Below are 27032 nucleotides of genomic sequence, written 5' to 3'. Positions count from 1 at the left end.
TAGGGTGTGTATGTATGTTAATTATATTTTTTAACAAACAAAACAAAACAAAACAAAACAAGAAACCCTAAGAACTTCCAGGGAGAAAAAAGACAAGAATGAGAGAATTGAAGAGACCTCCCTGGGCCACTGGGAAAAATGAAGACTTTTGAGGTGTCAAGTCTTACTCTATTTAACCACAGACCTAGGAGTATCATCACTGTGCAGTGTGAGGATCCTTGACCTCCATGACCTCCACATTGTTCTCTGTCTTGCACACATAGCAGAGGATTCCCTGTAGTAATTAGCATTATGCCCTTATAAAGAAAGGGCTTGTGTAGTACTTGCTTTTGGGCATGGCAAGGAAAGCAAACTAGACAGATTCCTCTGCAGCTAGGCTTGCAGCAAGAGGAAACCAAGAATTAGATTAGGTGGTGACTGTTGTAGGCTAAGAGAGGTCTGACTGAGCTGTCTGAAGCCTTTGGATCCGTGAGAAACAGGACAAAATGCTGTTGTTTCCTAGCAGGGCCCTGGATTCTTCCTGCCAGAAAATGTTCCAACCGCAACAACAAATGATCAAAGTTAGTGAGGCAAAAACAGCAAACAGCCTTTATCTGGAATCAGGACATTCTGTCTTTGTTACATGAAAGTCACTCTTCCAGTGGAACAAAGGCACTAGCGTTGCTTCTGTCAGGCTGCTTCTGCAAGGCCTTACACAGTGAGGTGGCTGAGAAATGAAAGCTTTTACTACTCATTTGGCAAGTGTTTGAAAAGAGGATAGAGCAAACTCACCCCACGTTTTTTTAATCCTCACCTGAGGATGTTTGAGAGAGAGAAAAGAGATTGAGAGAAAGAGAAAGAGAAACATCAACATGAGAAACATCTATCAGTTGCTTCCCATATGTGCCCTGACCAGGGATCAAACCAACAACCTAGGTATGTGTCCTGACCAGGAATTGAACCTGCAACCTTTTGGAATATAGGACAACACTCCCCAGTGAACTGAGCCACCTGGCCAGGGCGAGCACACTTTTTAACACAGGAATTAAGGACATTTCACCTTGTGTCTACAGTAGACTAGAATGCTAACCTGTTGCACTGTGCCAAATGTGTTTGTTTTCTAAAATGGTTTGCAGAATAAAACTGATATGCTTGCTGCTTGTAGGACAGATAAAGCTGGACTGAGAATGCTGTTTGAGCATTTTAAGAGTTCGCCTCTCATTATAACAAAACTGTCAGCATATATACTCAATTTCATATCTGGCCCACTTAAGAGCTAGATGTTCATTCCATCTAATCTTATTTTAAAAATGATACACTGTGTCCAGAACTATGCAAGGGCTTGCCTAATAGATGCAGATAATTAATGTCTTAACAGATCCATCGAGAACCCAGGTAGCCACCCCTTTTTGTTCTTTCACCACACCAGTATTTCCCAGTGCATATCCCAGTGAGTATGAAGCCTGCAAGGATCTGGGCAAATAAACCTTCCCAGAAGTTTGGAGAATGCTGTGTGGTCTGTCCCCTGCCTTGGCTCAGGAGCCTGAGAGGTAGTGAACACTTCAGGGAAGTCCGACAGTGGAGAAACCTGCTTAACCTTATGTAAGCGAGCGTCCTCAGAGTCAGTGACCACAGAATTCTGTTTTAAACATAAGCTCTACCCTACAGAAATGTTTTGAGAAGTGCTGTGCTTTGCCATGCTATCACCCTTACCCAGTGTTTCTCTATAGCTCATATTTAAAACATTTCTAAAAGCTTCCATGAGTATGTTCTTCACATTGAAGAGAAGCCTAAGGTTTGAGTAGTGAGGAAGAGATCTGACATTTCTTTAATATTATTATTAAAATTCTTATTTTAAGAATACAAAAGTTTACCAAATAGCATCTAGAAAATTAAGTTAAAGGGAAAAAGACATTTAATATCCTGCTAACTACACATCAATGTTATTTTTATTTATTCCTTCCAAGCTTTTTAAAACCCATGGTGATTTTTATAGAGTTATAATCTTACTATGCAGAAAATTTTGTCCTAAGCTAGTTTTTGGTCAGGAACATAATGTTAGCCATAGTAACTGATCTTCATGAGGTATGTTGAGTGAACAGAAGCAGTGGCCTAGCAGGGCGGGGGGGAATGTCAAAATGTCTTTGCTTGGTTCATGGAGACACTAATGTAGGGGCCTTGATAAAGACTTGGAGAGGTGGGTGGCAGCAGACCCTGAGCTCACAGAGAGTGGGGGCCATGTGGAGGTGGGGCTGACTCCTCCTTAGTATGGAAATAATTCTACCTATGCAAATGTTATAGGCCTAGGCCTTTGGGTACATCTCCCTGGATGTGGAAGAAAAGAGAAAACTGGAGCATCAGATAACCTACTTCTATTCCTGGCTTTGCAGAAGTGGGATATTTAACCCTCTCCTCTGAGTCTGCTCATTCAGAAAACACCTACCCTTACACTGTCCTGCTCTCAGTTCCACGTGGGCTGGTCAGCTTCTCTTCCAGAGTCTTTACCCAGAAAGCCCTGCACCTGAAGTCCCAGCCTTCTCTGACCATCTAAGATTAGATTGTACCCTTCTAGTCCATGTGTTCAGAGGGCCTGTAGTATTTCTCTAAAGACAGAGCTTACCACAATGTGTAACTACATGTTTATGTGGCTGCTTGATTGATGTCTGTCTTTCTTATCAGACTGTAAGTTACATTAGGGCAGGTCTGTTTTGCTTACCATGCTATGGGCAACATCCACCATGGTGTGCTCTACTACATGTTGGACACAAAGAAGGAATTCAACAGATAATTGTTGAATCAAATGAATGATTGAGGGGGAACAGAACTTTATGGCTCATAAACTTCTTCAGCCTTAAAAGAGGTTAGTATTCACAGTCTAATAAAAAGCAGAGCTATTAGGGTTGAGTTCCACCACCACCACTCCCCAAAAAAACCATAAGCCAGGTGACACAGACAACAGTGTGATAATGAACTTCTCTTGGTCCCGTCAGACATAATTGGTTCTTCAGTATCTTTCTTAAAAGATTTTGTAGCTTTAACAGATACTTCAGCAACCTCATCAGTCCATCTCTGTGAGTCTTTTTGAATAAACAAAGCTTATCCTTTTGAGTGTAACTCTAGTACTCTATAAACAGATCAGGTCTCCATTAGCTACAGCAATGCTGGCAGGGCCTATAAATGATTAGAGACCATTTTCTTCCTTTCTTTTTTCTTTAACTGGAGTTGCTAGACCTTCTATACAAACCAGTTTTGTTGTTTGTTTTTGTTTTATGTTTTTAAATGTAGTAAAATACACAGAACATAAAATTGACCATTTTAACCATTTTAAGTGTACATTTCTGTGGTATTAAGTACATTTATATTCTTGTTAAACTATCATCACCACCCATCTCCAGGTATTGTTTTTTAAATGAAACATTAATAGCCAGTGGAGTAAAAATAATATAGCTATTGTCCACGAGTATTTAAGGTGAAAAATTAGAGCAAATCCTTACAAATTTTCCATAAAAAGATAAAATTACAAACACTTATTAAAAACAGTACTTTAGTTCCTTGTGAAAAAAAAAAAAGTAGATGCATGGGGACAGGCCACTACATTTGAACAGCAGCTGGACATTCTGAGAATCCTGGCTCTGTGACCATAACACACTAACAGGTGAGGACCTTGCCTAGAACTCATCTCCCTCAAAGCAGTGTTGACAGGTACTCTCCACTGAAGGCTTCTGATGTGCTGGGCACCCTCATAAGTGAGTTTCTGGTACTATTCCTCACAACCATCCTCAAAGTAGGTACTATCTCCATTTTACACACAAGAAAACTGAGCTATAGAGAGGAATTTACTTGCCCAAAGTCTCATAGCTAGAAAGCAGCAGATCCGGGATTGAAATCAAAGCTATTTGGTTCCTGAGCCAGCATTCCATAGAAGTGATCAGCTTCTAATGAAGGCATGTGGTTTGGTACTGGGTCAGTCTGATGCCTTTGAGAGCACCCTGTGGGCTTCTGTGTGTGCCAGAATATGGAATGTTCATGCTAAAGGGAATGTCTGGCAACTCATTAACTGCCAGGGTTCAATGAGGAGCAGGCACTTAAGGAAGTGGTGAACCAAGCAGACCTCCCCTTTATCTCCCCACCCAGGTTCACCATGACAAAAGCACATTCTCAGTTCCACGTGGGCTCTGCAACTTTCTCAGGGGACACTTTGGTACAACTAATCATTCCTCATTAAGACCTACGTTGTTTCTTTTTTGAAGTGGTCATTACATTACTTTCTACAGGACAGTGGTTCCCTGATTTCAATGGCATGAGAATGCCCCAGGATGCCTGTTAAAAGTGGTGATTCCTAAGCCCTGCAACCTGGAAGATGGAAATGAGGGGGCTCTGGGAAACTAGGATCTTTAGGGGATCCTGAGGAAGGAGCCTGCTTCCCACACTGACAAACTTGCTATCAGGTTGGTCCTTCACATGCTCTTCACGTCCAAGGAGGGAGCAGGTTTACCTGTTCACTGTATTCATAGAGTCAGCAAACTTTTACGAGGCAACCACCCAAGTCAGATGCTGTGGTGGTTGCAATTTAACATTTATTTTGTGATTATTTGATTAATGATTACCTATTCCTCTAGACTATAAGCTCTATGAGTGTAAGGTTTTGCCAGTCTTGTTCACTGGGCTGAAAATAAAGTCATGACTATGTGTTAAATGAATGAATGAATGAAATAATAAAATATATGCAAAGACAACTGAAACCCAGTCCTTGTCCTCATTGTGCTTACCACTTAGGTAGTTTGGTATGTAAACATACCACTACATTAAAGAGTTCTGCCAAATGTGTTTTGCCAAATGTGGCCCAGACAGGAGGCCACTACCTCCCCAGCAAGGCTGAACCCAAACTGGGTTAAGCAAGAAGTTGACAAGACTAGATCATTAGGACTGGAAGGGTGACCTGAGCTGGGTTAGACAAGGGCAAGTCAGATGCGAAGAAGCAGGGATAAAGATAAGCAGGGGGGCTGGATTGGGAGTAAAAGGGAGAAAACTGTACTTGAACAATGATTAAAAAAAAAAAAAGATAAGTGGCAGTTTGTCACCAGGCAGACAGGCCAAAGATGGTAACACATGAATTATTAACAATCAGTATGCACAGTGGACCAGACTTCCTGCTTCACACTCCACTTACTTTATCCCACTTAATTCTTACAGTAATCTATGAGATATCAATTATCAGCTCCATCTTACAGTTGGAGAAACTGATGCTCAAAAAGGTTAAGTCTTGCAACTAGAAAGAGCAGAGCTAACGTTCAAACCCAGGAAGTGTGAGCCCATGGCCTGTGTTGTGTCACACGTTGGACAGGCAGAATAATTTATACCTGCAAGAGGACAGGAATGAAGAATCAGAGGAAGGAGGTGGAGAGATAGGTGAAGATTTCACATGTATAAAGTTGCACAAGGAAGGCTATGGCCACCACCCTCTTTAAACAGAAGTACACAGAGGTTGTTCTCAACATTACTGTCTCAAGGTCTCCATTTTTATCTTAAAAGGTGCTCTAAGGAATTGGATCACTAAGATCTGGTCAGCCTAAATGTCTCTCACATTATACCCTCACCCCATAGACAGTACCTTAATTCTAGCCTCATCTACCTCGACTAGACCATGACAGGAGCATCCGAACTGGTCTCTCCTCCTCTAATCTGCTCTCTGGTTAAGAGGAATCTTGGGAACAAATATCTGGGCATCACCTCCCTACTTGAAATCTTGAAAGCAGTGGTTTGCAACCATGAGTACTCACTAGAATCACCTGGGAAGCTTTTAAAACACACCAGTGCCTGGCTTCACCCCCAAAGATTCTGATTTAATTGACCTGGTGAGGCCCAGACATGAGTATTTTTAAATTTTACTTATTTATGTTTTAGTGTTTCCATTACAGTTAACATTCAATATTATTTTGTATTAATTTCAGGTGTTTAGCATAGCAGTTAGATAAGCATATACTTTACATAGTGTTCCCCCAATATTTCTGGTACCCACCTAGCACCATACAATATTATTGACTGTATTCTCTATGCTGTACTTTACAACCTCATGACTATTTTATAACTACCAATTTGTACTTCTTAATCCCTTCACCTTTTTCACCTTGTCCCTCTGGCAACCATCAGGCTGCTCTCTATGAGTCTGTTTCGATTTTGTTTGTTCATTTATTTTCTTTAGATTCCACATGAAAGTGAAATCATATAGTATTTGTCTTCCTCTGACTAACTTATTTCACTTAGCCTAAAACCTTCTAGGTCCATCCATGCCATCACAAAAGGTAAGATTTCCTTCTTTGTTACGGCCAAGTAATATTCTATTGTGTAAATGTACCACCACGTCTTTATCCACTCACCTACTGAATGGCATAGGGTTGTTCTCATTCCTTGGCTGTTGTAAATAATGCTACAATGAACATAGGAGTGCATATGTTTTTTCAAATAGTGTTTTGGGTTTCTTTGGATATATTCCCAGAATTGGAATTGCTGGGTCTTAAGGAAGTTCCATTTTTAATTTTTTGAGAAACGTCCATACTGTTTTCTACAATGGCTGCACCAGTCTGCATTCCCACCAACTGTGCACGAGGACCCTCTTTTCTCTACATCCTCTCTATCACTTGTTTGTTGATTTATTGATGATAGTCATTCTAACAAGTGTGAGGTAATGTTTCATTGTGGTTTTAATTTGTATTTCTCTGATGATTAGTGATGTCAAACATCTTTTCATAGGTCTATTGGCCATCTGTGTGTCCTCTTTGGAGAAGTGTCTATTCAAGTTCTCTGCTCATTTTTTAACTGGATTGTTTGGGGTTCTTTTTGGTGTTGAGTTACATGAACTCTTCATAAATTTTTGGCATTACCCACTTACTGAATGTGTCATTGGTGAATATCTTCTTCAATTCAGTAGGCTACCTTTTTTTTCATTGTGTTGATGGTTTCTCCCTTGCTGTGCAAAATTTTCAGTTTGATGTAGTCTCATTTGTTTATTTTTTTCTTGTTTCCCTTACAAGGAAATACATCAGAATATTGCTAAGAGAAATAGACATGAGTATATTTTTAAAGCTCCCCAGGTGCTTCTACACACAGAGCCAATCTTCAGTACTACTGCAGTTTAATGGATGAGATGTCCACTCCTGAGCCCAGCATACTAAGCTCAGATTCAATTCTCCTCTCCCACAATTCCTTCCTGCCCCCATGGTCAGTATTCCAACTACACTGGACTTCTGGTGATTCCCTAGAGATTGCTTGCTATTTTAAGCTGTCACTCTGCAACACACAGTATGGCCTTTGTCTGGAAGAGGTCCCTACCTCACCTCTGTCAGACTCCTTATAGTTCCTTATTCCTTGGCCCCAAAGTCACCTCTTCTGTGATATCTTCACGGGACCAGGCATATTGGTATTCCTTCCTCTGGGCTTCTACAACACTGAATACTTGTTATCTCTATGTTAATATGTGTCTATTGTATTGAAACTATTTGTACAAATGCTCTCTCCTCTACAAAAAGCAATAGGTGTAATGATGCTTTGAATACCTGTTGTGGACACTTCACATCTTCTTGGCCAACCTTTTATTCCAGCCCCAGCTATACCTCTCATCTCTCTATTTCTGCTCAAGGTCTTCTCTCCTGCACCTAGTGGGTCATCTATGGTACCCATATAGACCCACTGATACATGTTCCAACCCAGAAATGCCAGGGAGTTACTCAGTGGGGCAACCCTTAACCAACAGAGGATGAGAACCGGGGGATAAGTCCTCAGGGCAGATAATTCTGAAATGCTTTCTCTGCAGCTCTTCTGAGGGTCCTGGTAGGATCAAGCCACAGGGGCCCAACATGGTGATACATTCATAGTACCCTTTTTGGGTAGCTTTCTCTCCTTCCCTGTTTGCTGGGGATTACTTCCCAATATAAACATCCTGCATTCAATTCCTGTTTTTAAGATGTGCTGTTTGGCAAAACTAAGATAAATGGAAAGAACTTCAATCTCTGGATCAGAAAACTTAGGCCCATCTCCACCTTTAAAAACTTTCAAGACTCTCGTTTTGTTATGTATAAAATGAGGATAATCTTTTATTTTTCACAACATTGCTGGGAAGGAAAAATTGAACTGAGAGTGTGGAAATAATTCATAAACTACTAAGCACCATATAAAGCAATGTTATCACTCTGGTTTAGGAGAAATTCCTTTACTACTCGCCCTCTAAATTATAGAATTCCTCAGAATTTGGTCCTTACCCTCTTCTTTTCTCACTTTTTACTCCCTTCCTATGATCTTAACCATTCTTAAGGCTACAACACATCAATGACATTAGAGATATATTTAGATCTCTAGATATTTAGTCTAGCCCTATGCTATCAAATAAGGTAGCCACTAGCCACATGTGGCTATTGAGCACTGGAAATGTGACTAAGATGTCACATTTAGATGTGCTGTAAGTAGAAAATCACACTGGAATTTAAGAGTCTGAAAAAAAGAATGTAAAAGAAAGGAGGAGCTTCTATCCTTCGAAACAGCATGAATGGAAATGGAAAGCATTATGCTAAGTGAAATAAGCCAGGCAGTGAGGGACAAATACCATATGGTCTCACCTATAAGTGGAACTTAATCAACCAAACAAACAAACAAGCAAAATACAACCAGAGATAATGAAATAAAGAACAGACTGACAGTTACCAGAGAGGAGTGGGGAGAGGGATAATAGGGGGAGGGCCATCAATAAACATATATAAAGGACAAATGGACAAAGCCAAAGTGGGTAGGTTTGAGGGTGGGAGGCAGGGATAGGTGGGGTGGAGGAGCATGGTAGGGTAAAAATGGAGACAACTGTACTTGAACAACAATTAAAAAAAAAAGAAAAAAGCCCTGGCTGGCGTAGCTCAGTGGATTGAGCGTGGGCTGCAAACCAAAGTGTCGCAGGTTCGATTCCCAGTCAGGGTACATGCCTAGGTTGCAGGCCATGACCCCCAGCAACCGCACATTGATGTTTCTCTCTCTCTCTATCTCCCTCCCTTCCCTCTCTAAAAATAAATAAATAAAATCTTAAAAAAAGAAAAAAGAATGTAAAATATCTCATTAATAACTATTGTGATGAAATGTTGAAATAATAATACAGGGTGGGCAAAGTAGGTTTACAGTTGTTCATGTGGAAAAAGACATGCAGGTTATGATTATTACAGTAGCTTTATTAACTCAAAAGAATGGCACAATGGCACAGTGCACTTAGGTACAATCTCTTCAGTGCTCAAATTGCCAGCCCTCACTATTTACACATCTTGTAGTCTACTTGCTATATTCAAGCACACTTTGGCACAGTTCTTACCTACTTTTGCCCACTCCTGTATTTTGGATATATCAGGTTACATAAAATATGTTACTAAAATTAATATACATCTTCTACTTTTTAAAATTTAGTTTTCATTGTATATTTTTTCCATTACTGTTCAGTCCTGTTATACCCCCTCCCTTCAGCAATCACCATAGTGTTGTCCATGTCCATGAGTCCTTTTTCCTTTTTGCTCAATCCCTCCACTCCCTAACCTTCCCCTGCACCAGCTGTCATTCTGTTCCCCATCTATGAGTCTGTCCCCATTTTCCTTGTTAGTTCTGAAAATGGAGCTGCCTTTCAACCCAGCTATTCCACTTATGGGAATATATCCGAAGGAACCCAAACACTAATTCGAAAGAACATAACCACCCCTATGTTCATTGCAGTGTTATTTAAAATCACCAAGATATGGAAGCAGCCAAGTGTCCATACTAGATGTGTGGATAAAACAACTATAAGACATTTACACAATGGAATACTGCTCAGTTGTGAAAAAGAAGAAAACTGTACCCTTTGTAACAGTATAGATGGCCTGGAGAACATTATGCTAAATGAAATAAGCCAGTCAGAGAAAGACAAATACCACATGATTTCACTCATATATGGAATCTAATGAACAGACTGAACTAACTTCTTCCACTTTTTAAAAATGTGGCTACTAGAAAAATTGAAATGTGACTTGTGACATTTCTATTCGGTAGTCCAGTTCTCTTCTCTGAGGCCCAGATCTCAATATCCAACTGCTTCTTTGACACTTCCCATTTCATATTCAATACCCACAAAACATTTCTTCAGAAATTGAACTCAAAACCTTCTCCTCCTTCCAAACTTCTGTAATAGCCTCTAACCTAATCTCCTAAATCTGCTCTTATCCTTCCTGCCACTAATTCTTTGCAGCCATACTGATCTTTTCAAAACACAAATCTGCTCATGCCATTGATTTCCCATTGGTTTAGGATTAAAACTAAAATCCTCAACCTGACTTGCAAGGCCCTGCCCACACCACCTCTCTCATCATTTTTATCCAATATATGATCTACTCTTGCTGTCCAACCAGTTTCTGGTAGGTATCCAACTATCTCCTGCTGTGAGATTCTTGCACTTGCTTTTCTTCTGCCTAGAATACTTTACCCATCTCTTTCCCAGCTACCTCCTAATAACCCTTCAGATATTATTGTTAATGTCATTTTTTTCCCAGGGAAAACTTCCCTGGCCCCCAAAACTCACATTTGGTGGCACTCATCACAATCATAATTAATAGTTTGTGTCATCTATTAAATGTTTTCCCTTCCCCAGATGATAAGCTCAGTTATAGCTATTCTGGCTTCCCAATTGTGTAGCCCAGTGCCTGACATAGATACTTAAACACTTAAGTAATAATTATTGATATATAAATTTATGAACAAATAAATAAAGAGATGATGAATGAGATATGGTCATAAAGAAATGATGTGTTTTAAAACAAATGTACCAGGTACAAATATCTAAATATATTATCTTTAAATCATATTTTTTGGAAGGAAATACATTTATTCCAACAAACTACTCAAAATAATTTAGTGGCTCATGATATTTGGTATTAATTTACAAACCATGGAAGGAAAAAGTCTCATTTATTTAGTTTTAGATTTTAAGTTTTAGATTTTAAGTCCTAGTTTTAGATTTTAAACATGTTTTACCATGTAACCTCTTCATCAAACTTAGTTTTGAATGATTTCAGAGATACCATCATAGAATAATTTCTACAGCAGCAATGTGCAATAGAACTTTGTGCAGCAATGGAAACGTTCTATGTCTGCACTTTCCAATTTAGTAGCCACTAGCCACATGAGGCTATTGAGCACTTGAAATGTGGCTAGTGCCAGTGAAGAACATTCAATTGAATGAGCTGCATGAGGCTAATGACTATCAAATTAGACAGCATACATTCCTTAAAGCCATCATCGAAGACAACTTCCTAAAATATTTTTGTCCTCAATATATGCCAGGGTCTTATTAAAATGATCCTGGTGGCTAGTTTGCATATATAAAATGATCTTTGAGTAAAATAAACCAGTGACATTACTATAAAGATTCACTTCAGATGCCAGCATCTGCTCTTCAATACTCATACCTTTTATTTAAAAAATGCCAAAGACCCTGTTCCATTTTGCCAGGCCAGCACAACTGTATTAATCACAAGAGACTTTAAGATGACCACTGAGAATGAAAGATGGTCATTCATGACAAGTATTAATTAGAAACACAGAGCTCAAGTCTGTCATGGATTTTGCCTCCTAGGCAGTCCCCCCTCCAATGATGCAATAATAAACATGTAAAAAGGTCAAATCAAGAAAGCAATCATGTACTTTTGGAACTGGTAAACAAATAACAGAACTGAGATGTCATGAGGCTTCAACTGTGAGTGAAGTTTTGCCAAGAGAGCCGACATCACTCAACATTAGAAGGCAAAAGGCCATTGCCAATGAGATGGTGTCAGCCTTCCATGCTGACAAAGGAGCTGCTGTGCACAGTCCCAGTTGACTTGAATTTGTATGGCAAACAGATGCCAGTGTAACATCCAGGCTTCTGCTATAGAGCAAGTGATTTGGGTGGGTGGTAAAAGTTTCAGCAGCCTGGAATATGCATCTATATTTCCAGGTTCACAGTTTACTATCTTCAAATACAAGAAAATATACATCCGCACATGTATTCCAGGGCCTCCACAGTCAAGTTAACTTCTGACTACATCACCATCCACATGTACATATGTGCTCAATAACATATCAGTATATTCTGGATATATCCTTGTAGATTTATTTACTGTAATTTCAATGAAAGGTTAAAATTATATATTTACAATATAAATTTAAATTTACCACATGCTTTCTAGTTAATGGATTAAATAAAATACTGACCATATTACAAGGTCTTGTGAGATATGCATGTCTTTGAAATTTTACCTTCATGAGTTTGAAAGGAAGGAGAAATAAATCACAGCAGAGTTAATGACCCTAATTATTTTTAGTAATATTAACTGGCTCTTCAAATGTGGAAATTTCACAAGAAATCTGTCCACTCATGAATTTATTTCAAATTACTATAGCTGATACTTGTTTCTCTGTGTTTTTTTTTAATTGATTTTGCTGTGCTCTTTGATATTTTGGAGATGAGAAACAAGTCTTCCCCACGATCTTTGACTCCCAAAGTGCTTCATTCAGAGCTTTCCAATTATTTTGGTGATAGTAATAATGATGGAGTGAGAAGAACAAAGAGTACAGTGTTGTGACACATCCACAGTGAAACAAAGAGTAAGAAGTAGATAGAGATAGCACCAGATAGTAGAATATCAGCACAGTATAACACAAATACAGACGTGGTGAATAAAGCCTTTGTTTCTGTTATGTATTTAATTAATTTGCTGAATAATCGTAAAGACAGCTATCTTCCCATTGTTAATTGATTCAAGGCATCCCCTCTTTCAGATGAGCATCCGTTTCCATTTTACTTCCTTAATCTAATAGATAGTGACTTGCTCCTGGGCTTCCAGAACCTCAACTCCTCCTGTACTCTGATTTACCATAACCTCCCTTTTCCCTCTGCTCATGCCTCCTCATAAACACACACACACACACACACACACACACACACACACACAGATTTGAGTTACCTTAACATTTTCTGGCAATGCTTTGTTCTGGGTCAGCCCCACAGCAATCAGAGCTATGACAGCCATGATAAAGGAGAAGCCAAGGATGATCAGTATATTCCTGGAACAAAATCCCTTCAGCCCAGAATCTAGAACCAAAAGCGAAACAGAAAATATCAACAAGAAATCAACAAACATTGATTTTCCTACCCATTCTATATGGTCTAGTATATCTGGAGACATCAAAGATAGATAAAAGAATTCTTACCCATGAGGCACTTGCAAAGTAATTGGGTGATAATTCAAAAACAAAAGGCTGTGTCTGTAACATGATGAGGCAAGTGCCAAGACTGAGTTAGTGGTCATCATAAGGAAAATGGGCAGAATTAGGTCTGTAATCAGATATGGAATGAGGAGAGAGAAGAACTCCACGTTGGCAGTTTGTTCATGTAAGACTATCAAGGTACAAATAACAAATAACAAAAAGCAAGGATGCACTCCTCATTTTTAAAATCTACCACAAAATGTTTAAGATGTGAAAAAGCATTCAGAATACATCATCAGACACCAAAGTCCCACAACTACATGACATTTCGTGGCTTGACATGCCCCTTGCATTTCCACCACATTTATATATTAATTAATAATAATGTAGAGGCTGTGAGGTTTTGATTGTTTCATTATTCATGTTATCTTATCTATTCTATTCTTAATCTCACCTTGTTGTGGGACATGAAAAGCTGCAGGAGAATTATATAAAAGGCAAAAGTTACTTTGATCAGAATAAACAGCATGTAGTGTAGGGGAACGGAGAATCATTGCCCCATTCCCTGCACTCTGACAATTCACTCTCTTCCTCTCTAGATTCCCAAACTATCCCCAAACTTTTTTTAGGCTTTGGGAAAGCAAGCTAAAATAAAGTAATAAAGACACGTGGAAATAAGATGGGTTCTCCAGAACAGACTGTACTTCTCTAAGGACAAGGTATGGGATTAAAACAGCTAAAAAAGGGGGCCCAAGCATCCTGCTCTTCGTCATTTCCACCACAGGTCATGAAGGTGACCTTGGTCCCCTCTTGGTCAGCAGCAGCATCTGTACACTGAGATAGGTGCTTCTCCTCAAGCCCTTGAGCAGAGGCTTGGACTTAATACAAATGATAGTAACTATAGGATATCCAATCTGCATCAAACTCTAGAACCATTTTTTTCAATTACAATTGACATTCAATGTTATTTTATGTTAGTTTCAGGTGTGCAGCATAGTCATCAGACATCTATATAATTTACAAAGTGATCCCTCCAATATTTGAAGTACCCACCTGGCACCATACATAGTCATTACAATATTATTGACTATATTCCTTATGCTGTACTTTACATCCCTGTGACTGTTTTTTAACTAGCAATTTGTACTTCTTAATCCTTTCACCTTTTTCACCCAGCCCCCCCCCCCATTTTATCTGGCAACCATCAGTTTGGTCTTTATATCTATGCTTCTGTTTCAATTTTGTTTGTTCTTTAGATCTCACAAATAAGTGCAATCATACAGTATTTGTCTCTAACTTATTTCACTGAGCATAATACCCTCTATGCCCACCCATGTTGCCACAAATGATAAGATTTAATTCTTTTTATGGCCAAGTAATATTCCATTGTAGTATGTACTATCTTTTCTTTATTTAGTCATTTATTGATGGGCACTTAAGTTGCTTCCATAGTTGGCTATTGTAACTAATGCTGCAATGAACATAGGGGTCCACATACCTTTCTGAATTAATGATTTGGATTTCTTTGTATAAGTACCCAGAAGTAGAATTGCTGGCTCAGTAAGATAGTTCTATTTTTAACGTTTTGAAGAACCTCCATACTGTTTTCCATGGTGGCCACACCAATTTGCAATCCCACCAACAGGGCACAAGGTCAACTTCTAGAATCTTGAACCAGTACTTACTTACCCACCAGATAAAACAGTACAAAACTTAGGAGGGAAAGTTTTAGCAACACCATTATCTACTGCTTCCAAACAAAAGAACAACGGAAGAAGTATACCACACTTCCCACATTTTCCACTCCCCAAAGAACCTCAGTTTTGTTCAGATCCCTGCTACTCCTTCAAACAAGCCACACACCTCATGGGAAAGGGATAACCCCCAACTCAGGGATAAGACTCATCTACATAATCTCACTCCCTCACCAGTGGTTAGTTCAACAATGGGTATGTACCCCAAATGGCCCATGAGACTCTGGAGGTAGTCTGCTGTGGCAAGTCTAGGAAAGAAAAGGAAGCATTCTCTCTTCTTCCTCAAACACTGCCATACCTGGATGGGATGATATTGAATGATGGCAGAGCAGAAGTGAAGACAGTGAGTCCTTGATGGCATTTTGAGCTCCTGAAACAACCAACCCAGATCTAATATTTCCATAAAACTTATGCTTTTTTGAAAAAAATAATGAAGGAGAACTTCCCTAATACAGCAAAGGAAATAGAATTCCAGGAAGTCCAGGAAGCTCAGAGAGTCCCAAAGAAGTTGGACCCAAGGAAGCACACACAAAGATACATCATAATTACATTACCCAAAATTAAAGATAAGGAGAGAATCTTAAAAGCAACAAGAGAAAAGGAGACAGTTACCTACAAAAGAGTTCCCACAAGACTATCAGATGATTTCTCAAAAGAAACCTTGGAAGCAAGAAACGGCTAGAAAGAAGTATTCAAAGTCATGAAAGACAAGGACCTACATCCAAGATTACTCTATCCAGCAAAGCTCTTATTTAGAATGGAAGAGTAGATAAAGTGCTTCTCAGATAAGGTCAAGTTAAAGGAGTTCATCATCACCAAGCCCTTATTATATAAAATGTTAAAGGAGCTTATCAAGAAAAATAAGATAAAAAATATGAACAGTAAAATGACAACAAAGTCACAACTACCAACAACCAAACCTAAAACAAGAAAAACAAAAACAAACTAAGCAAACAATTAGAATAGGAACAGAATAACAGAAATGGAGACCATGTGGAGGGTTGTCAGTGGGGAGGGGGATGGAGAGGGTGGGAGAAAAGGTACAGGGAATAAGAACCATAAATGGTAGGTACAAAATAGACAGGGGAAGGTTAAGAATAATATAGGGAATGGAGAAGCCAAAAACCTTACATGTATGACCCATGGGCATGAACTAAGGTAGGGGAATGATGGTGGGAAGGGGAGGTGCAGGGCAGAGGGGAATAAAGGGAAGAGAAAAATGGGACAACTATAATAGCATAATCAATAAAATAGTTTTAAAAAAAGTATGCTTAGATCCAGTTGAAGTCAGGATTTTAATATCTTAAAGTCAAAACATCCTGATGCAACTGGTGTGGCAGAAATGTCCTGTTTGATGCCAGGACTCTGGATCCGGAAAAGAGCCCCTTAAGTACTATCTACCTCAGGGGTCCCAAAGTTGTGATACTGACAAACAGCTTATAGCAAGCACACACTTTGGGTGAACAATTGCAAATCTAATACCCGATGGCAGAATACTGCAGCAGTGTTTCTACTGTACTGGAACTTTGAATGTTTTACCCTCCTCCAGCTGTTCAAAAAGGTCTACTTTTTTAATTCTTGTGTTTGCATAAGGATGAGAATTTTGCCATCTCATTTTCCTTCTGCATCTACCTGGGCACTAATCTTAGCACCCAATGAAAAAGACCAACAGGGTTCCCATTCTTTGGAGTTCATAATCTAGTTGGGGAGATAGATAAACCAGGAAAGTAGTACATAAATAAGTGACTTCAGGTCATGGTAAGCACTAAGAAGTTAAAACCAAGGAATGTTATATAGTGACTTGCAGCTGAGTTGTGGGGAGGGATTCAACTGAGGGTCAGGAACACCTCTCTGAGGAGGTGACATTTGAGCCAAGACTTAGATGATGACTAAACACCAGCTATGAGAAAGAGTTAAGAACACTCAGGAAGAGGGAACAGCAACAGCAAACATTCTGAAGTGGGCAACTGGGTGTTTCTTCCTTTTCCTAATAAGAATATTTACTAATTCATTATTATCCCTGAACAGTTGAAAATATAGTTTTCCACATTTGCCCTGCTTTTGCAATGATATCCAAATTATTAGAATATATTAAAGCCTTTCATTAAATTCTCCTTATTAAAGAAATTGATAAGAAAGAACTTGGATCAGAGAGAAAGCTTAGGAACTTTTCATACACAATTTTCAAAAGTTTCAGTAACAAAAAATAATGGTCAGCTTTGTTTTTCTTGTAACTGACTAGATTATACAGAGAGAAGTAATTAAAATACTATTTTCTATGGTCTGGCAGATAATGCTACACATGGGGGTCCAGGTGGGCTTATCATGAAAAATGAACAACTCAGGTGACTACCTCCTCTTCTTGGACCCCCAGTGCTCTTTCAAATGTCATGCCTGCTACAGCCAAGTTCTATTATGGAAATTTCACAATGACTGCCTTCCCCTGAAAAGCCCTTCATTTGCCTTGTGGATTACAGCAATGTGGTTTCTATCATACAATGGGAAATGATTTCAAGAAACATTTTTATCAAAAGTATCTTATGGCAAAGAATTTTGTTTTCCTTTTAATTGTCTCATTATGCTAGAGAATTCAAGACTACCTCTTCCCTTCCATTTGTTTTCTTTTTATGTGACTAATGAATAGGATTTTCTGTTTAAAATAAGAGAATAGGTAGAAGTTTCAACTCTTCATTTAACAGAGAAACAAAATTGAAGGAAACCCAAGCTTTGAGTAGACACAGACTGATTTCAAGACATATCAGAGGTAGAAAAAAATAGGTTTTTGATTCTTGCAGAAACAGTCATTATGACAACCTATTACAGTGAAGTTAGTATAATATTACAGTGAAGATCAGAATTATTTAATTTTGTCCTCAGTCAAAATTCTGCTGTACAGAGAAATCTCAGCATCTTAACTTCATGATACCAAAGATATCTTAAAATTTTACTCCATTAATAATAAGATTCAGGGTGTTGGCCAGATGTGGTAGGTCTTGGGCAAAAACAAAAGTTTTGCTTTTCCAGTTCTGCAGATCCAGTGTGACTCACTGGATCCAAATTGTTTCCAGTTTCTGACAGGTCACATCCAGACTAAGCTTGGCTTGTCACACAGAGAACAAAACAGCAAATATAGACAAGCACTGGCGAATAAACAGTGAGGTGCAATGGACCTTCCTATGTTTACACAGCCCAGTGATGGAACCATCACTAAAGCTCAGGAAACTGGTCCTAAACTGGCCTTGTTATTCCCCCAGTTCCTGGAGTCAAAGTCTCCACACCATCTCTACCATCTCCCTTCCTCTCCATCAAGGAGTTCTTCTTGGTGACATAGTTAAATTATTCTCACACTAGGGCTTTAAGGTCTTTCTCAGTTACTTCATTCCATCTGCCTTAGCATCTTCTATGATACTATCCACTCCCGTTCCTGTCCCCACCTCTTCTACAACAGCCCTTTCTGATATCTCCCACCCTTTCTAATTCCCTTCCCTATCAGAATTCATACCTTGTGTGGCTGCAGAAACCTTCCATAACTGACATTGCCAGAGCTCTTCCTGATCAAGAATTTAAGGTAGCTTCTTACTTCCAGATGAAAGCCACAGTGGTCTACCTAGATCTCTCAGCCCTTTGGAAATTTAAGCCCTTCCCATCTCATCATTCCAATAAACAGATATTTGTTTGAAAGATCATAATGCTTAACATTATGACCAGTAGAATGTACGTTCTCTGAGTGAAGGGACTTTTTTTTTTCTGGCTTATTCATTGTTTATTCCCAGTTGAATGAATAAATGAATTTTGGGTTCTGACTTTTCCTGAAAAATTTCTGAGATTTCCTTCACTTGGAATCCAATGTCCCTCTTTCTTCATAAGTCTTTTCCTCGTCTCCTTCAAAATCAGCCTCAATAGGAGGATGTGTTCCCCTCCGTGTGCTTGAGCTCAGTTGTTCTGGTAGTCATCTCTTCCTGTGCTATCCCTAGATATTTAATGGATTGACCCATTTCAGTTTGGGAGTACTATAGCTGTTGCTGGGGAGGGGGCTGTGATTCATTTACTCTTTAAATTAGTCATTCGACATTTATTTGTTAGATGTGTTATACTATGCACTAGACCTGCTCTAGGCTCTGAGCTACAGCAGTGAACAAAACAGATAAATTACCCCATTTTCATAGTGCTATATTCTAGTTTTGGGGAAAAGACAATGAACAAGATAAATAAGTAAAATTTATAGTATGTTACATAATTATAACTGTTAAGGAAGGAAAGAAAGGAAAAGTGAAAAGCGTGGATAGGGTGGTTACGAAAGGCCTCTCTGAGATGGTGATATTGAGTATAAGAAGAATGCATGTGTACCTCTAGGGCAAGAGCATATAAGGCAACCAGAACTGCATGTGCAAAGGCCCTGAAATGGGACAATGCCTGACCAGGAGTCCAATGTGGCCAGAAGAGTGATGAGGGGAGAATAGTAAGAGATGGTCAAGGGGGTAGCTAGTTGCCTTGCTTGTAAGACCTTGCAGGTTCCGGTGAGAGTTTTTCCCTTACCTAAAGTGATATGACTTATTTCTAGTCATTTGTATAAGCCACACTCAGCATGAGCATTGGGGACTTTAAAGTCCTTAGAGAAGGGAGGGTGTGGCTTTTTAGACAGCACATCCCTGCCCCTTGTGAGGAGGTACTAAATGTATCTCAATGAGGTCAGGTCATGAGACAACCACACAGCCAAGTTTGAAGAAGGCCTGGCTCTGTTAGAGTGGAGCTTGTGCTGAGACCAAGGCTGGGAAGACGCAGCAAGAAGGAATGAACACCATCACATGAAGGTCTTCTCTATATCTTGTGATCTTAGCAGCTCATGACCAAAGAACACTGACTGAGTGAGCATTATCTTGAGGAGTTACCAAGTCAACAGTCATCAGTAGCCATCAACAGAAAGTCAGACTGTTACAGGGTGCAGCCAAGAGGGGGGACCCCAAATGGGCATTTGAAATGGGGTCCAGAACTTAAGGTGTCCAGGAGATTTTTGGATGTCCTCACTCCCACTCCCCAGGTGTGGGTTGGGGGAAGGGACAAATGGAGCAGGGCCATTCAGAGCTGTTTTGCACAGCAACAGCCTTGCAGCTAACCTCTGGTGTGGTCATTTAACATATCTATAGCCTTTGGCTGGTCACTTAGATATGTTAAATAGCTGTGGCCTTGCCCTGAACCAGGGGAATGGAAGTAACTACCCCACCAAGATGTAACTGGGGGGCAGGTCCCCCGAGTTACAGCGCCTGTGTGGGAGCTTGGAGAAGATTGGCTCCATGACATGGGGCCACACCTGCCCAGACTCATGATGGCAGTCCAGTAAAGCTGGAAGGATATGAGTTCTGGCATGTGAAGCTGAGTGTAGGAGGAGTCGGAAATGGGGCTGCAGAGGAAGATTGGCGAGGGGATTTAAACCTAGGTGTGGCAGCCCTGAGAGAGAGAGCCACGCGGCTTTGGCAGAGTGAGGACTCTCCCTTCCCACAGCTTTGTAGGGAGGGAGAAGCACGCGGTTTTGGCTGAGTGGGGACTCCCGTGGCCCTGGGAGAGAGGACCACGCGCCTTTGCCAGAGTGGGGACCCCTGCAGCTTTAGAAGGGGGAACCACCACCTGGTTTTAGCAGAGATCCTGGCGACTCAGCTGAGGGTGCCAGGAACCCAGGGAGGTCTCCCAGTTGAGATGGAGTACTAACTGGGAATAACCAGAGGACTGCCTGAGCCATGGACTTCTATTTCCTTTCCTGAGATATGGTACTCTGGACTGGGCAAAGGGGGAAGGAAGGAAGGACTATGTCTGTTTGTGGGTGTTTAAAGGGACTTTAGGATTTTTGATAAAGATATTAGGTCACTACTTTAAGTTTGTATAGCATTAAATAAACGTTTCCTTTCCTTTTCACAAATCTCTGGCATTAAGAGACGTCTTTCCTCTGGCGGTGGACATGATGGACCTGGGGGCTTTTTTTTCAATAATAGTATATTGTCCCAGGCCCCCCTTGTTTGTTCTGTACCAAGACTCCACAGACTTCTGAGGTATGGCTCAAGTGAAAGCAGAGTCCAGACAAGCTTACCTTTGCTAAGTCTAAGTCTCATGTGCAAAACAGGAGTCCTAATTGTACCTATATCATAGGGTTGCTAAGTCACATTCAATGAGCTTACAATACATAACAGCCTATGCTTAGAGCCTTCACTATATTCCAAATTCTGCTTTCAGCGCTTTAAATATAGCAACTAATATAACCCTCACTACAACCCTATGCAGTAATGTACTACTATCTATATCAGTTTCCCAGGACTGTCACAACAAATTACCACCAACTTGGTGGTGACTTAATAGAAATTTATTCTCTCACAATAGGGAGGTCAGAAGTCCAGGTGTTAACAGGGCCAAAGGCTCTGGAGAAGATTCCTTTCTTGCCTCTTCTACCTTCTGCTGGCTTCTGGAGCTCCTTGGCTTGTGACTATCTCACTTCAATCTCTGCCTCCATTTGCACAAGGCCTTTTTCTCTTTCCTTTGACTTATCAAGACAGCAGTCATTGGATTTAGGGCCCACCTTAAATCCAGAATTATCTCATTTTAAGATCCTTAATTACATTTGCAGAGACCCTACTTCTAAATAAAGTCATAATTACAGGTACTATTATTATTATCATTATTATCGCTTTACAGATTAGGAAATGGAGTCACAGAGAGGTTAAGTTGCCCAAAATTACACAGATGTAAATGTTGGGATCCAGAATTAAACACAGGCATCCTGGGTCCAGAGGCTAAGCGTTTCACTACCATGTAACCCTATACCATATAACTGTGGCTTACTGCAGTGCCTGGTACATGGTACTAATGCTATATGTGGGAGTCAGTCTCATCATCCAGAAATGAAAAGTGACTGGCTGGAGGGGCTGTCTGGACTGTTGTCAGTAATGATACCAAACAATGTTGTACCTTTAAAAATATAAGAATGATTGGTCTCTGAGATTCAGAAGCTGACAGCTAGATGGCCAAGACGGAAATTATGATTCTCAGGGACTTTGAGGACTTGCTCAAAGTTATAACTCTTGCAAAAGGCAGTGCAAGGATTTGATCCTAGTCTCTCCATTCCACTGCTACATCCATGGCCCTGCATTAGAGACATGTAGAAATTACTCAGGTTCATTCCTTTTCAGTTGACCCAATGCAAAAGAATTCACCCAAATGGCAATGGGAAGATCTTAGTCTATGTCATATATTCCTCAACCCCATTTTTTCTCAATTAATAAATCCAGAGTCAAGTTTGAAGATAAAGCAGTTTAATTTGGTTGGTGTTTTTTCCTGCCTGTTTTTAAATCAAGGAAGCCAGTGCAATGTCAATAAATATACAAATGCTGAATATGAACTTCAAGGCCTCAGTGATAACCAGTTAGTTAAAGGGCAAAAGTCAAAGGAGATGGAGGGAAAACAAGATGGACACAGGAAAGACAGAGAATAAGAGCAGAAGAAAGATGTGTGTTTAGGGAAATGAAAAGAGAAGTAGAAAGACAGGTAATTGAATAAATAACCCATGTCCTATCTCGCTGATTTTTTGAACCACAGACTTCAGAGGAAGTTATTTGCATTACTTATGATCTTTTATTTCTACTCTTTCAAATGTTAATTAGCTGGTTATTCTCGGTTCACAGCTCTTTGGTAAGAAAAGGAGTGCATTTACCTTAAACTAGCCTGGGTGATCCTGGGTGAATGCCTCAGAGGCTCAGCTTTGTGTGGGAAGATCCCATTTAGTGACACACAGGAAGTGAAAACAGGAGAGGGGGTTTGGGGGTAGGGAAACAAGCTCTTCCTGCCAATCAGATTCTGCCAACCCCATGCTCCCCACCCCCATAGTTCTTCTTCTTGTGGGTTGCAATCCTCTCAGATTAGCAGCAAGTAACTGACTTTGCACTTGGTGTGACTGACTCTAAAAATGTTAATGACTGCAAAAATCAAATGCCAATGTGGGCTCTATATGTGGGAAATAAGGAAGCAAAAGAGTCCCCTTTCCTCGCTTTCCTCCTCACTTCCTCGCACCATACCATCTACCTCCTCACCCACACCCTTCAGCCTCTCCTAAATTCTTTTGGACATAGATTGCATGGAGCACAATAGGTCTTTGTGGGCATTGTGGAATCCCATATTCAAATATAGGGTTGGCAAGGAGGAGGGTTGTTTCCGTCAAAGTGATATCACTAAGACTACAGACTGGAATTCCCTGTGTCCCAGCCAACAAGCATAACAATCTCATGTATTGATGGTCTCTGCAGTAAGCACATTGCTTCCACTAAATGAATCCTCTTCCACATCTGAAATTGAAGAATTATGCCCTGGGGACTCTACAATTTCTCAAAGCAGCTGCATTTCTCAACAAGCCTTGGTTATTTGTAGCCAATGAGAAAGACTGAGGAAATCTGTACTGACCATATATCACTGGTGTGGGGGTCATGGTGTGGAGGGAGTGAACTGACCCACCCAGGTCACCTAGCCTTACAGTTCACTGTGTTCTATATCTTACATTCATAAATCCTCTCATTTCTACCTGCCCGTTTTTGTATCCATAAGGTACAAAAGTCAGAAGCAAAAAAATATTCCTGCAGCAAAATATGGCATAAACAAAATAAAAATGACAAACTGGGGAAAATGTTTACAACCATGAAATACTTGGTTTCCTTAATATATACAGTCATTAAAACGCATTAATAGGCCCTGGCTGGTGTAGCTCAGCAGATTGAGCGCAGGCCTGTGAACCAAAGCATCGCTGGTTTGATTCCCAGTTAGGGCACATGCCTGGGTTGCAGGCCATATCCCCAGTATGGAGTGTGCTAGAGGCAACCACACATTGATGTTTCACTCCCCCTCTTTCTCCCTCCCTTCCCCATTTCTCTAAAATAAATAAATAAAATCTTAAAAAAAAACGCATTAAGAAAATGATCAGCCCACCTAATAGAAAAATGGACAAAGCATATGAATAGACAATTCAAAAAAAGAAATATATATATTCTCAATATATTAAATGTATTCTAATTAACCTTAATTAAAGAAATGTAAATGAAAAACAATAAGATACTGTTACCACTTATCAGAATAGCAAATTTCAAAAGTTTGATAAATATGTAATAATATTTCATATTTATTGGAATAGCCAAAATAAAAATGTCGACACTACCAAATGTTGGCAAGTATGCAGGGCAACTGGAACTTTTTTACATTGCTGTTAAGAATGTAAAATGGCACAGACACTTTTCAAAGTAAACATATACTTACCCTATGACCAAGCAATCCCACTCATAAGTATTTACCCAAGAAAAATTAAGACAAAAACCTGTCTCCATAAAAACTGTACCTATATTTCTAATGGCATTATTCATTATCAAAAACTCAAAATAATCCAAATGCTCATCAACTAGTGAATGTACCAAAACTGTAATAAAACCATATGATGGAATTCTACTCAGCAATGGAAAGGGCATAAACTACTGATAAATGCAATGAGATGGATGAACCTCAAAAGCATTATGCTAAATGACAGAAGGCAGACTCAAAAGGCTATGTACTATATGATTTCATTTATATGCTATTCTGGAAGAGGCAAAACTAAGGACAAAAAATTAAATCAGTGGGCAAAAGTGCAGAGACAGAAAACCAACTACAAAGGGCCACAAGGGAACATTGTGAGATGATAGAATACTCTTGGAATAGAATACTTTTGGTTAGAAGACTATATATACTTATTAAAATTCAAAGAACTATACACCTGAAATGGGTAAATTTAACTAAAAATTCAATAGAGAAATTGTATATATCAACAAGGTTGTAGGAAAACAAGCATTTCTTATATGTTGGTGGGAGCAAAAATTCATATTACCTCTTAGGTGGGAGGAAATTTTGCAATATTATCAAAAACTACATATATCTTTTGACCCAAGAATTCTACTTCTAGAAATTTAATATGCTGATGACTTTTATGAATGTATAAAAAGTTGCACATATAAGGATGTTCAATGTAGCATTATTTGTAAAAGTAAGACTAAAAATGACTAAAGGTCCATTAATTGAGGTCTGGCTATATGAATTCTAGTACAGCTATAAATAATACTATGCAGGCATGGAAAAGATTGAGATTCATGAATGTTGATGCAAACTGTCTTCAAATATTGTATATGTTAAAAGTAAGCTATGGAATAATGTGTGTAGTATGTTCTTACTGGGTAAAGGCATAGTCAACTCTGGAAGGTTATAGATTCACTAAGAGGACTCAGCATATATTCATACTTGTAGCTAAGATTAATTATAGTGAAAGGATATGAAGCAAAATCAGCAAAGAGAAAGTATGGGACAAAGTCTGGGGAAAACCACATGCAAGTGTCCCAAGGGTCTTCCCTCAGTAGAGTCCATAGGACATAATCCCCCCAACTGTGAAATATCTATCAGGGAAGCATACCAGAGACCCTGTTGCCAAGGCTTTCACTGAAGGCCAGTACAATGGGCACCTTCCGTCTAGCATTCACCAATATTCCAAATTCCCCAAAGGAAAGCAGATGCCCAGCACAAACCAGGTGCCCTGCACAAATAGTCCAGGCACAGCAAGCCAACCCCATCAGTTCTCAGAATGGTGAGAACATCCCTGAAATCCAAAATCTGAGACACTAGCCATGGGCCCACCCTCCAAGTACGTCCCTCAAGGATAGCAGTTCCTGCCTGCATGTTAATTCCCTTCTGCACTGAACAATTCTTAAAATATTTTACCACATGATCTTCCTTACTCCCTCCCTCCTTTTTTCCCCTCCCTTCTCTCTTCTCTTTCCTCTGGCCCTCCCTTATCTATCTTCCTTCTTTTGTTCCTTCCTTCCTTAATTCTCTAAACAATTTAAAATTCTTAATTGAATTTCCTGATAACTCATAGGCTTTGAGTTGAAGAATGTTTCCAGTTTGGAGTAAATGGCAAAGATGGTAGGAGCCTGGAAGATGGGCATTGGGGAAATGGGAAGTTGTGCACTGGTGGTTTAATGTTGACTTTGTTGCTATCTGCCCACTCACCTACCCTACTAGCCACTCACTAACCTGCTTAGTCCAAGCAGCCATCTCTTGGTCTCCTTTGATTCATTCTTTCCAGATCAATATCATCTCTTTTGTATACTTTGAGGCAGAATTGTCAGGTCTCACTTGGTAGGACTTGGGGTAGATATAAAGCTTTGTCTTGAGGGAAATTTGGCACTAGCTCCTAGGCACCTCTTCTGTTATATATTAGTACAAGAAGGAATACTCTCTGGTTAAGATATGATCAAGTTTCTAAATGTCCATGGTAATTCTGTCACAGATCATCTGGTATCTAAGCAGCTGCCTCTCTTCAGCCATCAACACTGAGTAACAGCATTTCAGATACTTATGTGAAAACTCAATCTTAAATTGATTAGTATCTAGTTTTTTCAAAGGTGTGACAGACACAACTGATATTTGGGAGGGGCAATCTAAGAGTCCCCAGATTTTCTAAAGCATATTTTCTGTATTCATTTAGTAAGGCAGAAGGCAGTAGGGGTTAGAGAAAGGTCCCTGGACCTTGGAGAAAGAAGTGTCCTCCTCAAGCAAAACTGGTTAAGACCAATACATGACAGATGACAGCAGCTCCTACCAAAATTGCCCACTCTTTAAAAAGTATGTTCAATCTTTTGACCTGAGTATTTCCTCAAATCCAGAGTACAGCTAAGAAAGTGGTGTCCTTCTCAATTTTGTACCCTAAATGAAGAAAGAATGTGTGAGTATGGTGATTTCAGGTCATCTGCATTGAGTGAAAAGACAACAACTAAAAGAATTGGTCAGTGTGGTGTGTCACCAGTAAAGTCTAGGGGGAGAAGGTGCTTGGGCCCATGACTCACGTATGCCATTTTCCTGAAAGTTCTTCCTTCATAGTGGTGAAAGATGAGCCTCCTAAAATACCAGTAATCAAACTAATAGCTCCCACTATTACTTGACGTTCACCAAGTTATCTTGCCATGATATCTTGGAAAAAAAAATTAGCTGATCATTGTTAAACAGTAAGTGGGTATG

The 27032-nt window shown here is 39.6% G+C and overlaps 1 protein-coding gene across 3 annotated transcripts in view; it reads right to left on the bottom strand.

Annotated features, from left to right (window-relative positions):
• The window catches only part of ENTPD1 (ectonucleoside triphosphate diphosphohydrolase 1), a 108769-nt gene that overhangs the window by 40795 nt on the left and 40942 nt on the right, over positions 1–27032 (bottom strand). Inside the window, exons 1-2 of one of the 3 annotated variants that reach the window (XM_045854323.1) lie at positions 22666–22743; positions 12975–13102 (exon numbers count right to left, since the gene is read on the bottom strand). The exons of 1 other annotated variant lie outside the window; for it this stretch is intronic. In XM_045854323.1, coding sequence (XP_045710279.1) covers positions 12975–13040 — 66 coding nt within the window. In that variant the 5' untranslated portion in view covers positions 13041–13102; positions 22666–22743. Of the gene's footprint in view, positions 1–12974; positions 13103–22665; positions 22744–27032 lie in introns of those variants that run through there. One more of the 3 variants, XM_045854322.1, reaches the window with a different exon arrangement.

This window comes from Phyllostomus hastatus, unplaced genomic scaffold, assembly GCF_019186645.2.
Source record: "Phyllostomus hastatus isolate PE091 unplaced genomic scaffold, TTU_PhHast_1.1 phas_scaffold_1066, whole genome shotgun sequence".
NCBI classification, from domain to species: domain Eukaryota; kingdom Metazoa; phylum Chordata; class Mammalia; order Chiroptera; family Phyllostomidae; genus Phyllostomus; species Phyllostomus hastatus.
This window is presented reverse-complemented; position numbering and strand designations above follow the sequence as displayed.